The following is a 23,195-nucleotide window of genomic DNA, read 5'->3' on the forward strand; positions in this document are numbered from 1 at the left end:
TTCAGTACTTAAAAAAGATATGATCACTTTTTTTCTTTTTTGAGATGGAGTCTCACTCTGTCGCCCAGGCTGAAGTGCAGTGGTGTGATCTTGGCTCATCGCGACCTCCACCTCCAGGGTTCAAGCGATTCTCCTGCCTCAGACTCCCGAGTAGCTGAGATTACAGGTGTGCACCACCACAACCGGCTAAAGATCACTTTTCTAAAAGGCCAGCCATTCTAGAGGCTCTTACGGATCTCAAACTCATCTGGAGATAGGAGTCATGTTCATACCTGCATTGTGCTTTGTACAGAGGGGAATGCAAGGCAGAGTCAGCCCATTTTATGGATGAGGAAGCTGAGGCCAGTTTGGATAAGAACTTTACTCAAGCAAGGGTTATATAGTGATGAGAGATCTCATTTACTGTGAGTGGACAATGTTCCAGGGCTGGGCCAGGACCTCGCATGTGTGATTTGCACAACCCACTTTGGAGGACGGGAAAACTGAAGCTCAGAGAGGCTGAGTGACCAGCACACATCTGGAAAGAGCAAGAGCCTGGCCTGGCCTGGCCTCCAGGCCCTCCTGCCTGCAGACCAGGCAAGTGGATCACAGGGTAGCAAAAGACGAGCATTCAACACCCCGAGGCCGGAATCAATGGCAACAGTGAGCTGGGCATGAACACAGCCCTTGAAGCAGAAGACATTCAAAGTGACATGGCCCGTGTTTGATGCCCACAGTCCCTCGTCACAGGCTCACACTGCGTCCAGCCAAGGGCTAGGGCAGTGGCATTCATGAGGTTTCATAAGGAGCCTGTCGCCTGCAGGGAAGGCGGGTCACGGGGACTGGCTTCACTTGCTGTGCCTGTCGCTCAGCTTTGCGACCCACCAGGCCTGGACCTCCTCTTTTGTTAGTCGGAAACTCATCACAACTTGGAGGAAACTCTGGTTTGCACCAGCAGCAGGGAATTCATTTGATGAGGATGAAGCCTAGTTAAACCTTGGATTCTTGCGAATGTCCCAGAGCCTGGGTCCTTCTGATGGCAGCAGCTAAAACACATTGACGGTGGAGGTGGGGAAATTGAGCCACCGCCTTCCTGGCACCACCTGAGTCTGCTTCATCATCCCACTCATGAGATCACAGATGTCAGGAGCACCAAGGAGAGGGAGCGCCAAGTGACATCTGGTGGTTTCTTCCACGCAGTCATTCCTCAAAACCTAGCAGCATTCTTGCTTCCGCTCTCCCCCTACAGCCACAGCCATCACTGAGTGAGTCCCTGCTGCAGAATGATCTTAACTTAGACCAGGGCGTGACACCTCCTCTTGCCTCCACCCCGGGTCCAGCCCACCACCACCATCTCTCCCTGCACCGTCACTCACCTGGCCCATGGCAACAGCCTCCTCACTGGGCTCCCAGCCTCCACTCTTCCCCTTCCTTCCACTCTCCAGAGTCAGTCTTTGTAAAGTGCATGTGAGGGCATGCCACACCCCCTACTCAAAACCCACTGGCTTCTGGCTGCACTTCAGATAAAATCCAAACTCCTTCTCTAGCCTCCACGGCCCTGTGCGGTCCGGGCACTGCCTCCCTGTGGGCTCACCTCCTGCAGTCTTCCCTCGTAGCAGGCAGCAGCCACGCTGGCCCTTCACACAGCCCGAGTGCTTCTCCACACGAGGACCTTGCACATGCTGTTTCCTCTGATGAGAAAGCTCTTCCTCCAGATCTTCCTCCACCAGCTACTCCCTTTCGGTCAGCTCTCAGCTTAAATGCCATCTCGGGTCCACATAACCTAGGCAGCCACCCAGTTACTCCTATCAAATCGCATGATTTTCTCTATCTCTGTAGCATGTTATCTTCCATTTTTCCTGTGATAGTTTTGGTTTGCTTATTTCCTATACCACCATCCCATGCCCCCTCCCGTGCACACACAGAGCAATCAATCTACCAGCTCTGTGACTGCAGGGCCCTTCTGTTCTGTCCACCACTAGATTCCCAGCACCTAGTACCTAGTGCCTGCCATATAGTAGATATTCAAAAATATCTGTAAGGTAAGTGAATTAGTAGCTATGGAGGACTCATGACACGCCAGGCACGTGCTAAAGATCTGGGACTATCACTGAGGACCCAGCAGACACTGGACAACTGTGTACGACTAACAAAGGATCAAGCATTGGTCAAGTCATTAATTACATATTTAAAAGGTGGAATAACTGCTACAAAGGAAAATGAAAAATTCAAAGTGAGTGCATGTATGTGTGTATGCATGTATGTGTGTACATGTGCGTGCGTGTGCATGTACGTGTGTGTGCATGTATGTGTGTGCACGTATGTGCGTGCACGTGCATGTGCACATATGTGTGTGTGTGTGTGTGTGTGTGTGCATGTATGTGTGCGTGCATGTGGATGCAGGGCGGTATGGTTTCCAAATGTAAGCAACTCCTCTGACACTGCTCCATCAGGGGTGGTGTCTAATTCCCCACTGTTTCAATATGAGCCAGCCCTGGTCGCTTGATTCTAAAACACAGAATGCAGTGGAAGTTGATGCTGGGTGACTTCTTCAACTGCAACATCAAAAGGGATACAGCTCCCATCAGCCTCTCAACCTTCAAATTCAGCCACCATGTTGTAAGGAAGCCCAGTTCACAAGGCGGCATCACATGGAGTGTCAGAGTGAACAGCTCCATCTGAGGACCCAATCTACAGCCAACACTGACCACAAGACACGGGAGAGGAAGCCTTCAAGGTGGCCCCAGCCCTGGCTGACAGACTATCGGTGCATGAAAGACCCCAAGCAGGGACCTCCAGGTGGAGCCAGTCAACTCCTGTAGCAGCAAGAGAAAGAAAATATGTTGGTGTTGTAGCTTTTGGAGTAGTTTGTTCTGCAGCCATAAATGACCAGAACAGGGACTGGCGTGACATTTGTGGAAGTCAGGGAAGGTCTTCCTGAAGAAAGAAAGGAAATCTGAGCTGAGATCAGCATAAGTCAGGTTCTACTTCGAAGGGGAGGCTGGTGGACAGAAGGACTATACATGCAAAGGCTCCAAGACAGGAAGGAGTGAGGCCCAGGGAAGGAAAGGAAAGGAGGGTCCCTAAAGCTGCCTCTCAGCAGTGGAGGGAAGAGTTAGGCAGGGGCCACAGTAGGAAGTAATCAGATAGCCTTGAATAACCTCCCTTCCTCTCCAGGTGGGCAGCCTAGAATAAGTAACTCACCGTCTCTGAACCTCTGAGCTCCTCATAAAAATTGGCAATAATACCACCTATTACAAAGAAGGGTTTGAGGATTAAATGAGATGAGGAGAGCAGAGCTTCTCTCCCACAGTACTGGAAACTAAGTATTGGTTTCTTTCTAGTGTCCTGGGTGGGTAAAAAAGGAAGCATCTTAGAACTTCCACAGTCCCATTTGTCTCTTTCTCTGTTGAAACTTGGCCTTTGGCACATAGGAGAAGAACCAGGTGACCCTATTCCTGGCTCCACCACTGTTGTGTGACCTTTGAGGAGTCACTTAACCTCCTTCCGATCTTTCCAAGAACAAAATAAATGCCCCAATAAAATCTCTATCAGTGCTTTGAACTCCTTCAAGACAGGCACTATGGAAATGCAGGCTCACGCCTCTGTTCTGCCACAGCTATTTTTGGCCCCGTCAGCCTTGGAAGCAGGTCTCACAGAGGGCGTGTGTGTGCTTTGCTTGAGGGCTGGTACACATCTCCTTCCATGGCCTCCGCCATCTGAGTCACAGGCGGGGACAGGCAGGCCATGGCTGACATTTACAAAGCAAGCCAGGTCCTGGGCTCTGGTGGCTGCTGAAGGTTTTTTGTTCAGGCCACAAGCAGGCCTCTAGCTCTGCCAGGGTTCATGCCCACCCATGCCTTCCAGAAATACCTTCACCAGGGACACTCCGTTGACACTGAGGATCACATGCCTGGCAAGGGCTGCCCAGGAAGAGACACAGGTGGGACTCTCTGAAAACCTTTTCTTTCCTGTTGAAGATCCAGGGGAGTCTACACCTCCTTCGAGAGCCCATCTCATCCTCAGAGTGTCTAATCTGATGCTCCTATCTCAGCAGAGATATGCTGGAACCCTGCAGAAGCAACTCCCAATCTGAAGGTTAGTGACGTATTCTCATTTCTACTGCTTGCATTAGAATTGTTTATGAGCTGCCACTTATTGCGTGTTAACTGGGCTCCAGGCTCTGTGCTGTGTTAGTTGTAGGGCATCGAATCCTTCCAACCACCCACGTGCAGCAGCAGGTAGGGTTGTTAACTCCATTCTTCACATTTGGAAATTGGGGCTCCAAGCAGTTAAGGATTCCTTGCCCAAATCACTTAGCTAATGAACAAGGGTTGGACCTCAGGTCTAGAGGGCAGGAAGCCAGGCTCTGAGCCACCGCGCTACATAACATCACCTTCTGAGCACAAAGTTTCTGCCCAGGATGGCCTGGATAATTTCTAATCTTCATGACAATTCTTCCGCAGGTAGGAATCATATGAGAAAACTGAGGCTCTGAGAGGATGTGACATGGCCAGAGTCTGAGCTAGGAGTGAAAGGGCTGGGGCTGGCCCCAAAGCCCCTTGCTGAGATTGTCATTCTGTAGGGCACAGGTTCTCAAAGTGTGCTCCTACGACCAACAGCGTCACCATCACCTGAGAAGGGAATGGAAAAGGAGGTCCTCGGGCTCCACCCCAGACCTACCGAGTCAGGAATTCTGGGGATGAGCTCCAGTGATCTGTGACTAAACAAGTTCTCCAGGCGCTTCCGATACAAGCTCAAGTTGGAGAACCCCTGGTCAAGTGCCCAGACTCAAAGTGAGGGTTGTGGGCAGAGCCTGAAAAACCCAAGGGCAGAAAGTGGAGATGCTGCTTGAGAACCTTCTGCTTCACTAGATCCCTTTCCATGCTCTTTCTCCAATGGCAGGCAGGGCGCAGGGTAGGGCTGCTGGGAGCAGGGCACAGATCTGGGCCTGCCACAGAGGAATAGGAGGCCACGCTGCCCTCTCCAGCAATGAAGTGGGGGAGGGAAGTCAGGACTCTCAAAAGATTCATGGTGGCTGGGCACGGTGGCTCACACCTGTAATCCCAGCACTTTGGGAGGCTGAGGTGGGCAGATCACCTGAGGTCAGGAGTTTGAGACCAGCCTGACCAACATGGTGAAATCCTGTCTCTAATAAAAATACAAAACTTAGCCACGTGTGGTGGCTCATGCCTGTAATCCCAGCTACTCAGGAGGCTGAGACAGAAGAATCACTTGAACTCAGGAGGCAGAGATTGCAGTGAGCCGAGATCACAGCACCACACTTCAGCCTGGGCGACAAAGAGAGACTCCGTCTCAAAAAAAAAGAAAAAAAAAATTCATAGTAAATTAGAACAAAACAAACACCCCCAAAATAAAGATAACAAAAAACAACTTGAAAAACCACTCTTGCCTTTGCCAGAAGAAGGGTGGCCCAGCAGTAGGGTGACCCGCTGTTCCAGTTTGTCCAGGACTGAGGGGTTTCCTGGGGCACAGGACCTTCGGGGCTAAAACCTAGAGAGGCCTGGGCCAGCCAGGACAAGCGGGTCACCCTGAGGGGCAGGGCAGCAGCAGATGCTGTCTGGATGAAGAGAAATGCCTGCCTGGCCATGTGAAGGACGCCCTGCAAACGTTCCTGGTCATTACTTCTAGGCGGCACTTCACAGGCCTGCACGAATAGGTGTTTCTCTCTCCCCTCTTTCTCCCTTTATGCCAGACACACACACCAAAGCTCAACACACCTGTGGATCAATGTCACTTCAGCAGGGAGTCTCCTGCCTGATCCTCGGGCTGCTAATTCTGGGCGTCTGCTTTGGCCACTCCCTCTCCTTCGTGGCCTGTCCAGCCTCCCTCTGCTCCCACCTGTCCCATTCTACCTGGGAATTCTCCCACGTCTTCCCAAATCCGTCCTCCCTGCCCCTTTTGGAATTATGTATCCCCTTCCCAATAGCACCTCTTTATCCCCCAAGTCTGGCTTGCACTCACAGGCTGCTCTTCATCAGAACGCTTTCCACAGGACGATTACAGCAATGGATACCTGTCTAGTTTTCAAAAGTACTTCTCACTTTCAGGAACCCTCAAGTCAACCCCATGGGGTGGGTGTGGCCCACGACCTATTTTATAGAGGAAGAAATTGAGGCTTAGGTTAACCGGCTCTCTTAAAATCACGAAGAGGAAAGAGCAGGGCTGGCACGCCAACATAGGCTAAAGAAAGGCTCATGGAATCGGCCTCTTATGCCAAGTCCTTGGCCTTTCATGACCTGGGCCCTGCTGATGTGGATAAGTCCCTGTGTGACTCTGTATCCCTCAGGGTGCCCAACGCAGGGTTGGACCTAGAACAGGTGCCTGGCAAATGCTCGCCAGGTGAATGAGAGGCCCTTGTGTGTGGCAAGAATGCAAAGGACATCAGATGAGCAAATGGGACAAGGACTGGCACGTGCCTTGAGCCAGTGAATCCAGAGAGAAGGCAGGAAGGGACACTCCAGTGAACACCTTCTGCAAATGACAGTCCACTGGACCATGAACTCCATGAGGGCAGGAGCTGTCTGCTGCTCACTGCTGGTTCCCGGGCCCTGGCACCATGCCCCACATTTGGAGTTCAGTGCACGCTTGTTGAGTGAGAGCTGAGGCTCCACAGCATTGAAGCCCTGTGCCCTCTGGGAGACACGAATTCCTTCAGGGTTATATAGCAGGCACTTGTTTTTTTTTTTTTTTGGTGTTGTTGTTTTTGAGGCAGAGTTACGCTCTTATTGCCCAGGCTGGAGTGCAATGGCGCAATCTTGGTTCACTGCAACCTCCGCCTCCGTATTTTATGATTGGCAGAAGTTGTGGATGTGGCCGCAGCTCTGACATTTATTGGGCACTACTTGTGTGCAGGGTTCTGGGCTGAGCTCAAGGAGGACCAAGAGAATGAATAAATCACATTCTCCACCACTGGTCTAATCCACCTTACATGCCGGAGGCACTCCATGGCTATGGTAGACATTCCCTGCCCTCCTGGCCTGGTAGCCATGTTCTTATTTTTGGGTTTTAGCCCTTCTATTCGGATTTTCCTTTGGGAAACCACCTCTCCCTGAGCCTCTATCCACACATCCCAACTCCAGGGGTGGTCACATGGCCCGGGCCTGACCAACCAGTATATTCTGTCCCATAAGCCACCATGATTGGTCCACAGGTGGGCACATGACCCAAGCTAGTCCAGCAAAAGTCAGCCTCAGGACTTCCCTCGGACTATTGGGAAACAGAAGGTCTCTTCCTAGGGAGATTACTGACTGTAAGAATGATGGAATGCTGGAGCCTGGAGCTACAGGAACTGAGCCAGCCTGAGAGAAAAGGCAACCCAGGAGAAATCAGGAGAGAGAGACAGAGACAGAGACAGAAATCCAATACCGTCATCATTTGAGACCATGGATTCAGCAGATCTGCTGCCTGGATATCCTGATACATGAGCCCACAAGCTAACATCTTTCTCCCTAGTTTTTGTATTGCTTAAACCACTTCAAGATGTGTTTTTGCTACTTGAAACAGAAAAAGTCCTGCCATACAGAGCTCTCCTCTCTTACTCTCCTCTCCCAAGAAGCACCTTCAGTCCCAAAACTCAACATGAGTTCTCTCTGTACTCAACCAAGCACTCTCCTCTAGCCTCCTCCCATCTCCGTAGCCCCCAGCCTGGTTTCAGGCCCTTTTGGATGGTCTGGGGTCTGAATGATCTCGAGAGACCCCCACCTGACTCCAGTCTGCCAGCTCAACCCCAATCCACTCCAATCCAACCCACACTGTCAAAACAGTTGATCTTTCTGAAACAGACAATATAGGCTCATGTCACTTCCCCACTTAACACCTTCGTAGGCTCATCACTGCCCAGAGCAGTTTCCTAAAGCACTGGGTCCATGTCCCTGCAGTTATGAGAGCTGATTTTAGATGGTATATGGACCCAGCACTCAAACACATTGAAACCTGTAATAAGAAACTTAAGCTCCTTTTGATTCACTTACAAACTTTCCAATTACTTTATAGAGAAGGTCTCAGCACTGTGCCACTATGGCTTTGACATCTCTGTGCCGTTTACTTCTCTCCCTTTTTAACAAATAGAGAGAAAGTCTCAAGCTCACAATCTTCCAGAGAAAGCTGGAATTTTAAAAGCTTGGTTTGCTTCCACTGCATTTATTATTATGGTCACCTTCCATTTATGCAAGTGGAACTAGTTTCTCATTTAGAGTAGTTTTGTAAAGTTAAGGAAATTAATTTGTATACACACAAAAGTGAGTTTATTTAAAGAAAAAAATAAGGCAAATAAGAGATGGTACTTGGATATGCGTGAATGTAGATCATTGTTTGGTAAACAATGACGCATAGGATGAAATGCGATCTGCTCAGCCAGGCACACGAGGCCCTTCTAGGTCCTCCTCCTTGGCCACCCTTTCAAGCCACTGAAGGGCTTGTGACTCTCAAGAGGAGTCTCACAGAGCCATACCTCCAAGCCTTTGTCCATGCGCTTCCTTCTGCCTGGATGCCCTTTTCCCCCAACCTGCTTAGCAACCTGGAACAATCCCATTCATTCTTTTTTTTTGAGACAGAGTCTCACTCTGTGGCCCAGGCTGGACTGCAGTGGCGCGATCTTGGTTCACTGCAAACTCCGCCTCCCGGGTTCAAGCAATTCTCCTGCCTCAGCCTCTGGAGCAGCTGGGATTACAGGCGCCTGCCACCACGCCCGGCTAATTTTTATATTTTTAGTAGAGACGGGGTTTCACCATGTTGGCCAGGCTGGTCTCGAACTCCTGACCTCATGATCCACCCACCTCAGCCTCCCAAAGTGCTGGGATTACAGGCGTGAGCCAGTGCACCCGGCCAATCCCATTTATTCTTAAAGACCCCTGTTACTATTTACCGGGGCTACTGTTTTGCTTAACTATTCAGGTATTTCCAGTGCACCTGGCAAACCATTTCTGTGTTCTCTCAGGCCACTCTTTGTGGGCTGCTGACAGGATGGCCTTCCCTGGGAGGGCTGAGATTCCAGAAGGCCAGGACGGTCCTTCTCCTCTGTCTGACACAGATGCTCAGTGAGCACAAGAACACCTGAAGGGACCCTAGCTGGGGGATGTGGATCATCAGATACAAACCACTGGGAGACTACGTGCCGTGGGGCCCAAAATGTGGGAGAGTGAGGAATTCTGAAGGAAGGGAGAGGAGTGATCTCCAAGGGTAGGTGCAGGCCCAGGGATTCTTTCAGGAGAGAGGAGGCCAGTGAGCATCCCAGGATAGAAGGATCTGGCAGAGGCCTGGAGCAGAGGGCCTGGCAGGCCTAGGTTCTCAACTGTAACTTGCATTTGAATCACCTCAGAACCTGTAATTGTGACGATTCCCAAGCCTCACCCCAAAAACTCTGGCTCAGTGGGTTTGAAGTGGGCCCATGAAGCCACATTTTAAAACAAATGCTTTGGGTTATGCTGAAGCAGGTCATTTGAGGGCCAGGCTTTGAGAAGGAATGGGCCTCAGGGTGTCAGGGAAGGATGGAGATATATAGAGGCCTCACAGTCAAAATGCAGAAATTCACACAAATTGCAAAGATCCTCCAGAACATTGCATCACTGACTGGGGACCAAGAGGCTGGAAACGCAGCCTACCAGAGAACAAGCTTTGTGCCAAGGTTATTGAAAATACATCCCAAATAATTCCATGGAGATGTGTTTAATGAGGTAGATACCGACATGATCACGGGCATCCTATAGGCGGGAACTTGAATGAACCACGTGAAATACAGAACCTCCTTTGGAGAGACCTTATCAAGTAGCAATTGTAAACAGGGAACTTTACCATGTAGAGGTCAGGGCTGAGGCCATTTCTGGCTAAAGAAACGCTCCTTTGTTTGAACGACGGCGCAATCAAATTGTTCAGAGATGAAATCGTCCGAGGCAAACAAGTCACAGAGAGGTTTTAGCAGAATTTGGTGCACGTAGCTGAATGGCATCTTGAAACTCTGCTCCCAGAGCACTGACTTTGGTTCTACCCTAACTGCCTCCTTAAATGTAAATTATAATAGAGAAATAGAACTGTGTGTTGGGGGAGGGGGGCTATTTAAGACCAGTCCCCAGCAGCTGCCCCCTTTAAAGATCTGGCCTTCGGAACTATCCAGGCCAAGTCACTCATCAAATGGAGATTGACTTTTATCTGATTAACTGATGGAGAAACATCCTTCTCCATCTTGCAGGAGCACGCTGTGGGAAAGGCGTTTTGCAGACTGCAGGGGAAAGTTGGGCCTTGGCTTCCCTCCTGCTTGGCCAGTGGAAAATTACCAAGGAGGCAGGGCTGCCCTCGGCCACGCTCAGTGGATCTCCGTGGGCCTAGGAAAACACAAAGAGAAACCCGAAAATGGAGTGAGCCATTACTTACCTGGGGCGGAGAGGAGTCTGGGAGGCGGCGGGGGTGGGGGCGGCGGGGGCAGCGGGGGAGGGGGCCGGCACTGGCAGACGTGTCGGCAGCTGTCAGTCACTTTGGAGCAGGACTTCTGGGGCTCACCGTGCGTCACCTGTACACATGGGCACACGTACCCAAGAGAGAGAGAAGACCATAAGGCAACTAGAAGTTGAAACAAGCCCAGGCCACCCCGTCCCCTGCCAGGCTGGGACTTGGGATTCCTTTCCAAGACCAAGGCAGGAAGAATCAACAGAAGTCGGATTGGTTCAAAGGGGACAATGTTGTTGGCGGCTGGCCTGGCTGGTTGGAGACCAAGGTTTTCTTCCTAGCTTTGCCAGGGACCCTGGGCAAGTGACCTGGATATGAATGAGAAGTAGACAAGAACTTGAAGGTTAACTGGTAGAATTTCCCCATTGTACAAATGAGTAAACTGAGGCCCAGGCAGAAGTAGCTGCCCAAGGGTCTCACATTTGGAGGTGAGACCCTTTGCTTCCTTTGTAATCTAAGCCCAACTGCTTTTCCTGTCTTCCTTGCTACAGCCCAAGGCCAAGCCCTGGCCTTCTCTCCAGCCCTCACTCCTGATGGACTTGTCATGTCTACTCTGGGGCAAGGCCCCCCTCTCTTGGGGAGAAACCTCACCCAGAGAGGCCTCTGCTCCTGTGTCCCACGTGACCAAAGGGAGCAGAGCAACCTGCTTGATGCTCTCCACTCAGCATCCAGGTGGTCTTGTGGGAAGGGCACCCCTCCAAACCACCTCCATCTCCCCAGCAAGACCCAGATGCCACCCCACCCCTCGTGGGATCATGTGGCCTACAAGGTCTGCAAGGGGCGATCCCTGACAACCTCTCCGGCCCCAACTCGTCCCATGCTCTCTCCCCGTCTCTCTGCCCTCATTCTCCTTTCAGTTCCCGGCCCCTGGCCTCTGCAATTGCTGCTCCAGTGGTGGAAATGTTCTCCTATCCCTACCCTGCTGCGCCCCTGACTCAGCTTGGCGATGACCTCACAGGCGTGTATCTGACCTCTTTATCCAGCCAGATCCTTTTGTATGGGCTCTCCTGGCACCAGGTTCCCCTCTAGGGGCAGAAAGCTACATTTGGATGTTACCTGGTTCATACCTATCTTCACCACGGCACTGTGAGCTCGCTGAGGGCAGAGCAGGCCTTGTTCCTTCTCTTTCACTATCATAAATCACCACTTAAGGGAATGCCCACCATTTGATAAATTTTTGGTGAATGAATGAATGAATATGAAAAACTGGCCACAATCCACGCCTCTTGAACCTTGGCCTGGTGTTTTTCCAGCACCAATCTCAGCTTCCTCATGTGTCAACGAGAAGGGTAGCCGGAGTGAGCTGGGCTCCACCAGCAGTTCCCAGCCCTGGCTGTACCTTGGAATCTCCCTGGTGGTTTTAAAAAATACCCATGCCTGAGCCACACCGATTAAATCAAAATTTTGCAGGTGGAGCTGGGCCTGGGGATTTTGCTTAAGCTTCCCAGGTTAAACTTCTTATGCAGAGCCAGCATGGGAACTGGGTAGATGGATTAGACTGACTGCCAGTGTCCCTCACTATACAGAGTGCCATAAATCCAAGAGTCTGGTGTTTCATGCCTGTCCCGGGGAACAAGCTGGTTTAAAAGCACAAGGAGTTGCCAGTCACCCTCCACCTCCTCGACAGCCACGGTTGATTTCTCTGTCATCTCTGAGCCACTGGAAACCAGAACTCCACTTTCCCTGCAACTAGCCATGTGTGGCCTGCCTTTGAACGCTGATCCAGCCCCTCTGTCACGTGGCAGGGAGAGCCCCCCGGGGCTGGGAGGCTCCCATCGCACCTGGAAGATGTGGAGAAGTAATGTGGGTAATGTCCGCTGGGGTGGCAGCAGGAAGTGAGCTGATTTACAGCCCCGGCTTAATATCTACCAGGCTAAGAGGCTCCTGCTCATCACCTTTTAATGTTTTTAAAAGGCCATTGACTGCGTTTCAAACCCTGGAAGGCAATCTTCTCTCCCACTGGGAAGAGCATGCCGTCTGATGGTGGCCTCTGCTCAATTATTTTACAGAAATGATTAACTCCTTACATGTCAGTGGGAAATCCACCGGCTTCTAGACCGGTGCCATTGTTAGACGTCCCATCGTTGGGCCTGTGCCCCTCTAGATTCTGACCTTCTGAGACCCTGGGGTTTGCTAGAAAGCTTCATTCTCCTAATAGCTGGCCTCTGAGACCACTTCTCCAATGCACTCTACCAAGTGTGTGAACTTCAAGCAATACCATTGCCAGTGTAATTATTTTCTCAATCTCCAAGGTGCAATTTATGAGAGAGAGTTCAAGAGGAGCACGTTTGTTTAACCTGGCCCGACACAATGACCTATTTTTGTGAGAGGATATGAAGGCACAGATGTATAAGGGTGTTTAATGTGATGAAGCTCTAGGCAGAAAAATCAGGGCCAGATTTCAAGGCTGCAGGAGGAAGAAGTGAAGGAGCACGCTGCATTTAAAAAACTGATAGTTCTCGCCTGTAATCCCAGCACTTTGGGAGGCTAAGGCGGGCGGATCACCTGAGGTCAGGAGTTCGAGACCAGCCTGGCCAACATGGTGAAACCCTGTCTCTAAAAAAAAAAATACAAAAATTAGCCAGGGTGGTGCACGCCTGTAGTCCCATCTACTCAGGATGCTGAGGCAGAGAATGACTTGAACCTGGAGGTCAAGGCTGCAGAGAGCCAAGATCATGCCACTGCACTCCAGCCTAGGCGACAGAGCGAAACTCCAGTCTCAAAAAAGAATAAGGCCGGGTGCAGTGGCTCACGCCTGTAATCCCAGCACTTTGGGAGGCCGAGGCAGGCGGATCACGAGGTCAGGAGATCGAGACCATCCTGGCTAACAGAGTGAAACCCTGTCTTTACTAAAAATACAGAAAAATTAGCCGGGCGTGGCGGCGGGCACCTGTAGTCCCAGCTACTCAGGAGGCTGAGGCAGGAGAATGGTGTGAACACGGAAGGCGGAGCTTGCAGTGAGCTGAGATCATGCTACTGCACTCCAGCCTGGGTGACAGAGCAAGACTCCGTCTCAAAAATAAATAAATAAATACATACATACATACATACATACATACATACATACATACATACATAAATACATAAATAAAATTGATAGCTTTGGCCAGGTGCGTAGGCTGACGCCGGTAATCCCAAAACTTTGGGAGACTGAGGCAGGCGGATCATTTGAGCCCAGGGGTTCAACATCAGCCTGGGCAATAGAGTGAGACCTCATCTCTACAAATTTTTTTTTTTAATTAGCTGGGCATGGTGGCACATGCCTATAGACCCAGCTACTCCAGAGGCTGAGGTGGGAGGATTGCTTGAGCCCAGGAGGTTGAGGCTGCAGTGAGCTATTACAGTGCACCACACTCCAGCCTGGGCAACAGAGCGAGACCCTGCTTCAAAACAAAACAAAACAAAACAAAAAAATCAGTGGTTCTCAGTCTCTTACATAAGGGCCTCTCTGAAATGTGAGCAGGCACAATTGCTTAGCCAACTGTTCTCACAAAAGGATCATGTCTGGTCCGTCCTTATGCCTGACGGCTGAGCCCCCACTGCAGTGTCCTGATAGTTTGGTCCAGTCCAAGCCTGTGGCGTCTGAGCCTGCCTCGACTCTGGGTTACTCAGACCCCATATCCACTTGCTAGCCTCTCTCCATCCTTCAAACCCATCTCTTGAACAGCGTTCTTGGGTGTTCATGCAAGAACAGGACTGAGATTTCTCTCTCTCCTTTTTTTGAGACAGGGTTTCGCTATGTTGACCAGACTGGTCTCAAATTTCTGGCTCAAGCACTCCTCCTTCTTGGGCAAAACCATCCTAAACCCTCCCTCACCCCAAATTAGACTCACCTGCTCAGTGCTGCTGCTTTATTCTGCAAACACTTCTGCCTGGGACATTTCCGTGCTATTTTGTAATGTGTGTCTGTCTACACTAAGTTGTGAGTGTCTTAGGGCAGGCAGGTAGATGAGTACTTTATTAATCCTGAACAATTATGACTTTCTGAGCCCTACTATGTGTCCATCATGGGTTCAGGCTCCCATTTGGCCCTGGGCATAACCGGGAGAGATAGGTGATATTATCCACTCTTAACAGGTGGCCTGAAGGCTCAGCGAAGCTAAGTGATGTACCAAAGTTGCCCAAGGCCCAGCATTCAGTTGGCACTCAGTGAAAAGGTGCAATGCCCACCAGTGGAGAAACACAGGATCTGTCCCATTCCCCAGTGCTGGTTCCACTTGGGGGTTCTGTTGATTGGCAGTGTTGTGTTTAGACCAATAGAGAGGAAGCCTCGGGTGTCTGGAGCTTGTCCCAACACCTGGCATTTGGTTTCTATCTTGGGGAATTTCAAAAGGAGAAGGAAGTTTCCCCTGAAGTAACATGCTCTTAGCTGGACTTCGTTAAGAAAGAGCAGAGGCCCAGAAAGGTCAGTGACTTGCCTAAAGCCCACAGAACGCAGGCTGGAATCAGTACTTCCTGGGACCACTTCTTATTCCCGCTTCACCATCGTCTGCCTTCCAGGCCCTATTCTGCAGCCAGAATCCTGTAAATGCTGTAGTCCTGAGAGTGGGCTGAGGCACAGGTATGTCCTGGAGTCCCCTGGATTTGGTACCTGTAGCAGAGGTCTGAGGGACACAGTGTTCCCAGCATCAGTTCCCTCTTCTCCAACCACCATCCTACTCCTGGCCAATCAGTGTCCTACCACCATCCTACTCCTGGCCAATCAGTGTCCTACCACCGTCCTACTCCTGGCCAATCAGTGCAGTTTTGGGTCCAGCAGACGTTGCCTCCTAAATCATTCTTGAATCCATCTACTCCTCTGTTTCCTTTGCTGCCACCTGAACCAGGCCACCATCAGGTCTCCAGTGGGCAGTACCTGCCTCTCATCTAGGGTTGCCAGATAAAATATAAGACACCCTATTACATCTGAATTTAAGATAAACAACAAATAATTTTAAAGTATATCCCCAATATTATATAGGAAAGATGCTAGAAAAACAATTTGTAGTTCATTTGAAATTCAAAGTTAACTGGATGTCCTGTATTTTATTTGCTAAAGGTGGCCACCCTCCTCTTACCTACCTCTTTGCCCCTGCCTTACCTCCTCCCTGCATCCATCCTTCATGCAGGAATTGGACTGAGATTTCTCTCTTTTTTTTGAGACATGGTTTTGCTGTGTTGTCCAGGCTGGTGTCGAATTCCTGGGCTCAAGCAATCCTCCTGCCTTGGCCTCCCGAAGTGTGGGGATTACAGGTGTGAGCCACTGCAACCAGCCTGGACTGAGATTTCTAAAATACCAACCTGAGATTGTGTCATCTATTACTTAAAATCCTTTACTTAAAACGACATCCATAGCCCTCAGGATCAAGTCCAAACTGCAGGACACTATGTTAGTGGCTTACAACAGTGGCCTTACCTGGTGCTTCTTTCCCCTGGGTTTTCCATAGTCCCTCTCTCCTCGGGCCTTGGGCTGTTCTCTCTGCCTGGACACCTCACCCTCATTTGCATCCTAACTTCTCATCCTTCATGTCTCAGCTGAAGCACCACTCCCTTGAGGCTTCTATGACTCTTGCCCCGGGTCCAAGCTGTTTGCTCTTGCTGAGCTCTCTTGCTGATAATTACTTGTTTAATTAGCTCTACATTGCCAAACTATCAGTGCCACGAGGGAAGAGGCCACTAAGCCCCTTGCACTTAACAAAGGGCCTGGCATACAGTAGGCGCCCAATAAATGCTGCCGAATGAATCATCAAAGCTGCAAAGACTGACAATAGAAGGGGTTCAACAACACTTGGGTCTGGGGTAGCTCCTCATTAGCACACAGAGACCCGTAAGACCAGATAAGAGGCTGTCTCTCTAACTATTACTTTAGGAGGGCAGCCACAAAGATGATGGCTTCTGGCATCTTTCATGGAGACAGGCCAGCACCACGGTAACTTGATGAGACACACTCCTGTCACACCTAATAAATTTGCCAGCCTGTCATCCTCTTCTCTTTCAAAAAAAAAAAAAGAATCATCTGGAAGTGAACTTAGAAGAACCCTAAATCACAAAAGCTCAAAATCTCAATTCCAGACACATTAAAGAACAGGGGGAAAGGCTAAGGAATGCTCCCACCAACCTTTCTGGCAATTTAAATGTTGTCTGACTTTAATGATTAAGTTTCTTATCAACTAGCAGCAGTCAGAGGCTTAAGGCTGATTGCAAGGTAAGAACCTGGTGCTTTGGGGGACCCCAGGTCTTTTGCCTCATCGATGATCCCATTAATCATAGGACTTTGTTATGTTGGCCTTGTCCTTCCAAATGTTCTTCTGGCAAAATGCTCACGGAAGGGCAGATAGCTCTGAGTTTGCTCTCCAGATTAGAGAAACTCCTATGACATGACAGATTTTATTTTCCCCACTTAAAGAGAAACACATGGCTTCGTGCATTTCCATTTTTCCTCTTCTCTCCTACGTTCCCTTGGATTTAGCTCTTTTGCTTAAAGCCAGATCCATTCATTCCAAAACCCCTTTCCCTTGATTTCCCTGTCCCTATCATTTGTAAATTAATTTTTCCAGAGCCTCAAGCCAAGATTTTACCCATTCTACTTGTCTGGAGGGTTCCTTTTTAAATTGATTTTTATGAAAATTGATTTGTATTGAGTGAGAGCATCTGAAATACACCTGCACACACACACACCCCTGCACACACACAGACACCCCTGCACACACACACACACACACACACACCTGCTTGTGTAAGTACTGCCTGGCTGAAGGACACTTAAAAAACTGAACTGCTTTCACAAAATTATTTCTTCTGGGAGGAGTGCAGGGTGCTTGGGGTCTTCTGTTTAGATCCTACTAGCTCACACAGCAGAATTCTAGTCCTGGAGACTGACAACCTCACTATGTTGCTTCCCACCCCAGGTGAAGGTGTCTTATGGAAGAGAGAAAACTGTAAACAAATGAATCTAAAAACTAAGTGAACTCAATATCTGAGGTTCAGCTAAAAGTTGAACAAGGGAAGCTGGTCCCAAGCCACTAAAGTGTTTAGAAGTGACAAAATCATGTTTCCTGAGGAGGCACAGCTGAGTTTAATAACTGCTGTTTCACACATTAGACAAAGCTGTCAATTCCAAAAGGAAAACAATTGTGAGTGAGACAGAGGCAAGCCAGAGAAGAGAGCAGAAGATGGGGCCTGGGAGTAGGGGGTGCTGAGCAGCGTCTGACCCTGGCTGTCGATGGGCAGTCACCCAGGCCATCATCCAGGCAGGACTGACTGAGCAAGCTCTCGGCAGGGCCCCATCATTTGGGGCAGCTCATGGACCTCGGTGGACTGGCAAGTGGTCTTGCCCACATCCCTTTTTTTCTTGGTCTGTCACCCCTACTAGTACATAGCAACCATGTGAATTGTCCCCAAACCCCAAAATGCCATCAGGAGAACATGAGGCTACAAATACCCCAGAGTGGACCCTCGATGCCCAAAACAATGAAAATGTCCTCCAGAGCCTGCAGAAAAAATGTCAAACAGACCACGCAGTGATCAACAGAGTACCTGGTCAGCCAGGCAGAAGAACGGCATTGCTATTACTCCTATCAACAATGGCAGCAACCACTACTGGTTAGTTTCATCATGGACCTGGCACTGCACTAAGTAATCCTTACATGCATTTATCTCAGCAAGTACTTACAATAGTACAGTCAGGAAGAAGAAACTAACTCTCAGAGAGGGTAAGTGGGTTGCCTAAAGCCTCCCAGCTGGTGAGGGACAGAGCTAAAGCTCAAATTCCAGAGCTGACATCGAAGTCCACCTTGTCACCTCTCCACTGTACCAATGGCGATGCACATTCTAGGGGGGACTAGGGACCACCCCATTGAAACCCCTCTCTGATCCTAAGAGGTAACTCCAGTTAGTGGCTGCCTGGCCTCTGCCCTGGGACTTAAGGGACCCAGGGTGAGAGATTCAACCCTGGGCAGTCCTGACAGATGGGCCACCACGCATTATCTGTCTACATCCTCAACTCTGATACCTATAAGAAACACGGCTGCCTTCCGTGTTGAAAACCAGTTTAAGAAAGCTAATTTGAAGTTCATCAGTGGTTCTGGTGGGAAAGAAATAATATATATCCTTGGGATCATTTTTCTTTGCAAGTTTGTTTCTTTGCTGAATTTCTGCCCTAGAATGTTATCATCGGAAGGTATTCTCTGAGCCCCTTTCCATTCCAAGGCCAGCCCGGTCCTGCAGGCTTTAGGCCACAGTCGAAGCCTTTCTTTGGAGTTTCTTATCTTTTCAGGGGTAGGGTATAGGGGACCGTAGCAGCTTTTCTTTTCCCAAGCTCTTCCGAGAACCAATCAGTGGGGTGGCTGCAAGAGGCCAGGGTCTCAGGAGGGAAGGGACAGCTCGCCCCTTACCCAGGAGGCCCTCCCAGCCAGTGCGCAGCCGGCGCGTCTCACCTGCACGAAGCCCCAGAGCGGGTGGAGCGCGCAGTGCAGCAGCAGCGAGGACCAGCAGCAGCCACGGCGCAGCACCAAGTCCCGGAGGAGCATCTCGGCCAGCGGCGCCCGCTCCTGGGGCGAACTGTCAGGAGAGCAAGGCTCGGGTCAGGCGGACACCGCGCAGGCACTTTCGCCGCTGCGCACAAACATACCTCCCAGCCTGGGTCGGACGGGCACGCCCCGCACCCAGGGGCACCCTAGTAAACCAAGCCTGCACTTACACTCCAGCTTACACCTTCACTGACTCTTCGTCAGTCCCAGAATTCACACTCTTCTTATGCACATCCCCAGAACCCTGCGTGTACACTTTAGCTCCGCGCACAGCTCCAGAATACTGCGTGCATACCTTGGCCCCATGCACACCTCCAGAAACAGCCAAGCACACTTACTGCGCCCCATTAACCCCCATACAACTCACTCTCACTGTGAGCACACTTCAAGCCCGGTGGGCACTACTCACCTGCGCGCACACCCACAGAAACAGCCGTGCACACACACTGATCCCCATGCACACCCACCGACTCCTGCCTGCACCCTCGCTGACCCTGCATGCACGGCCCCAAGAAATCTCACGCTGCGTGCACCCACACTGCCCAGCCGGCCTCACTGCGCACACTGCAACATAGGCACCTCCGTGCGCTGCCCCTTTGCACGCCTCCGCCCAGCCCCGATCTCCGGCTCCCGGGCGTGGGTTCCCCCACGCCTCCATCTCCGCCCGCACCCTTCCAACGCCTCACGCTACCTTGCCTGGCGGCGGCCCCAGCCGATCCTCGGCTCGGGGAAAAGAGGTCCGCGTTCCCCCCGCGGCAGCTCTGTTTCCCAGCCGCCGGACAGCCCCCATTTAAAGCCAGCCGCCTCCCCAGTCCCCCGCCCTCTAGGCGGGGCCTCCGTCCTCACCTTGGCGGCTGCGCGGGCGCCCGGGGGCTTCACATGCCGGGGAGGAGCGCCCGGCGCTGGAGCAAAAGTTTGCGCGCCGGTTGGGCCTCCCGGGCCGCTGAGCAGAGGACCAGGAGCGGCGTCCTCGCACGGGGCGCAGGGCGCGGTGGCTCCGGACTGCGCCTAGCCGCGCGCGGGGCGGGAGGGGCGGCACCCCGCTCCCAGGGCCGGGGCTGGCCGCCGAGGCGGAGGCAGAGGGCGGGGAAAGTCTCCTCCAAGCCGCCTGGAGCCGGCCGCGCGAGCCCTCTCCGGGCCCGCGTTGGCTCCCCGCCTTTCCTGGTGGCGCCGCGCGGCTGCCCGGGGCACTAGGGTGCCCGAGCTCTCTACTACCCTCACGCTGGCCCGCGAGAGGCAGCGGCGGGAGGCGCCGTCAGGGAGCTCCCGCTGGGGCAGCAAAGCCGTGGGTGGAGGCGAAATAAATAATCCACGAAAAAGGAAAACAGACGTGAGCCGAGCCAGAGCCTCTCCCGCCTCCAGCCCGGGGCTGCGCTCCCGCCCGCGCTCCCCCCCCCGCCGCCGCCGCCGCCGCCAGCGCCGCTGCAGTGATTCCTCGTCTCCATCTAGCGAGGCTATTGTGTATTGGGCGCTTAATTATTTATTCACCCTGGAGGCCGAGGATTCCCACTTCCATGGGGTTTCGGCCCTTGCCTGCGCTTCCCCCAAGCCTCTCCCGAGGCTGCGGAAAGGTGGCGAGGACCGATCTGAGACCCTTTTTTGCGCTCCATCCTTGAGGACTCTCCCCGCCGCACTCCCCGCAGGCTCTCCCGGGCGCCGGGGCTGAAAGGTGCAGGCCGCCCCTCTCCCGGCCATGGGCCTTGTCCTCTCCTTTGTAGTCCCAGCAGCAGAAACTCTCTTGCAACACTAGGCTGCGGCTGGGAAGGAGTTGTGACGGCCCTGGGGAGAACATTTCTACCACTGCTCTTCCTCAACCATCTGCAAACTCCGCTGTTTGAGGCAAGATTATCAACAAGTCGGTTCTTCGGGAAGTAGCCTGGTTACATCTCTTTCAGACAAGCTGTGCCTAGCAGCATCACAGGCAGGGCGCGGCCACTCTGCTCTTGTGGTGGAAGCACTTTGCAAGCGCTTTGACTGATGGGGGCGCCTTCCAGAAGGCCCTCAAGGCCTGGACAATCCTATTTTTAGGTTGGATGAGAGAACCAGGGGCTTAAGACACAGAGCTGAGGGTCAGATACTACAGCGCATGCATGGAAGAAACATTTACTGAGCACCTTTTCCCGGTATTTGGACACCCTTAAGCCACTCATGTAAACACGTACTATAAACGCTGGATTGCAGAGTATAAACTGCCTTGCAAGCCAGCTTTCAGAACAATGTCTTAGCGGCCTCCTTCATGCCAGAGCGCCGCCCCGAGGCTCTTTGCCACATAAATGCTGCAGATTGCACCTCAACCAGCAAGATGCAGGGACAAATGTGAATGAGACCTTGTTCCTTCCCCCCTAAGAATTCAGGGGCCTGTCAGGGAGATGGATAAAACCAACCATCCCACTGTGCACTGGCATGTCACACCCAGCTGCCCCGAGAAAGGGGAAGACTGAGGAATGGAGGGCGGGTTGAGTAAAGGCTCCCAGGAGAGGGTGACTTCCTGGGAGTAGGGGAACATCTCAAGCATTGGTAACTCTTTGTGCAAAGAAATGGAGACATTTATTCAATCCTTCATTCCTTCATTCCATATGTAGCCTCCATGGGCACCTGCTAGGGGCCAGACAGAACTCTGGATGCTGGGTAGAAAAGGGAACAAGAGGATATCTCACTGGGGGTGGGATAGGATGGAGGGAGGATGGCAAGAAGATGAAGGGGTAGGGACTTCCTAGGTGACACATCTACAGTTTGGAGAAATGGAGCAGCTATTGGTCAGCTGAGGTCAAAATAACACTGGATATTTTAATGCCTGTCCGGCTAAAACAAGTCGTGGTATTTTGCTCAGCACAATCTTTACATTTGACAACAGCTCCTGATGTTTATACAAGGAGCTCGTTGCCACTTACAAATGTTATTTACACCACATTTTAATTCAGGTCTCACAACTCTGTGATATAAGTGTAATTGCCCTGTGTGAACAGTTCAGAGACCTTTGTGCCTGAGCCAGAATCACACAGCGGCTCACTGGGGTTTCAGAAATACTAACCCCCAACGAGAGGCTCACGACGTTGGGAGTAAACTTAGGTAAGTTTTGTGCATTGGAAAACCTGCATTGTCTAATCTGGTCTTCAATATTGCTGTAGTGGACCTAATCTATGCACCTCTCGAGGGTCACCTGGTGTAGATTGCCCAATTCTGTCACTGTTCAGTGTGCCACTTGTAGCCTGCACGGACCTAGGGGGACTGAACAAAGCGGGGCGAACGTGGGAATAAAAGACAAGAGATAAAAGAGTATATTTGGAAGAAGGGGTCAGGGGGCGCCTTGCCTCTAGTGGACAAGGGCCCTGAGTTTTACACAGCTTTCCATATTTATTAGGCAAAAGAGATAGCGAGAAAGGGGAGGGGGTGTGATTGTCCAGTAATTGTCAATTGGTTCACAGCAGGCTTGTGAGGCTGCATCCTTTGAACAATAGGTGCTAGATTTCCCAATAGATAACTTCGAGGAGCCCGGCACCAAGGAGTGATGTCCCTCAGCAAACCTTTTGGTGGCAGGGCCTTGTGAGTTTGCCCTCATCCTGCATTCATGATAAACAGTTTGCTGTTTGATCATATAGCCTCCAGCAGAATGATGAGTTGGTTACGTCCCATGGGCCTTCAGCTCCCTGCAACCTGGCCCCACATCCTGCTGACCCCCCTGTGACCTCCCTTAGGGTGAAGACCAGGCTCTGTCACAGGCCTCTCATGCCATGAGCGGCCTAGAGAGAACATGGCTCTTCTCACCCTTTTCAATCAGTTGGTAACCCACACCATGGCCACATGAGGTCTGCCTACAGGGGCCAGATACATCTACTCAGAAATACAGGGGAGTTAAAGCTTGGGACACATTTTGACCAATGAAGGACAAGAGGTGGAAGGGACCCAGCGTATGGAGTGCAGTGGTTCCATTTGGCCTGTTGGGAGATGTCCAGCAGGTGCAACTGAGCAACTGGCTGTTTTTACTTCTGAGGATATGACCAGCTCAATAATGTACAACCTGGTGGCACACATCTATAGTCCTAGCTACTTGGGAGACTGAAGCAGGAGGATCCCTTGAGCCCAGGAGTTCAAGAACAGCCTGGGCAACATCACAAGACCTTATCTCACAAAAATGCACAACTTTCTATTAGCTTCCCTCCTGCCCTGCTTCACTTTTTCCCTTGTGTCTGTTGCCCTAGGATTTTATCCCTCAATAAAGTATTAGCAAGCAGCATTATTGCTTAATAC

General features: G+C 51.3%; 1 protein-coding gene across 3 annotated transcripts in view; it reads right to left on the reverse strand.

The window, feature by feature from the left end:
- Positions 1–20,311, reverse strand: part of PRIMA1 (proline rich membrane anchor 1) — a 70,925-nt gene extending 50,614 nt beyond the window's left edge. For 2 of the 3 annotated variants that reach the window (XR_008671242.2, XM_019039987.3), the window contains exons 1-3: positions 19,794–20,311; positions 18,855–18,978; positions 10,369–10,504 (exon numbers count right to left, since the gene is read on the reverse strand). Coding sequence is in view for 2 of the 3 variants with exons in the window: in XM_019039987.3 (XP_018895532.1) it covers positions 10,369–10,504; positions 18,855–18,947 (229 nt within the window). In the remaining variant the exon portion in view is untranslated. The other variant, XM_004055608.5, reaches the window with a different exon arrangement.
- Positions 20,312–23,195: the final 2,884 nt, after the last annotated feature.

This window comes from Gorilla gorilla, chromosome 15, assembly GCF_029281585.2.
Source record: "Gorilla gorilla gorilla isolate KB3781 chromosome 15, NHGRI_mGorGor1-v2.1_pri, whole genome shotgun sequence".
In the NCBI taxonomy this organism is placed as follows: domain Eukaryota; kingdom Metazoa; phylum Chordata; class Mammalia; order Primates; family Hominidae; genus Gorilla; species Gorilla gorilla.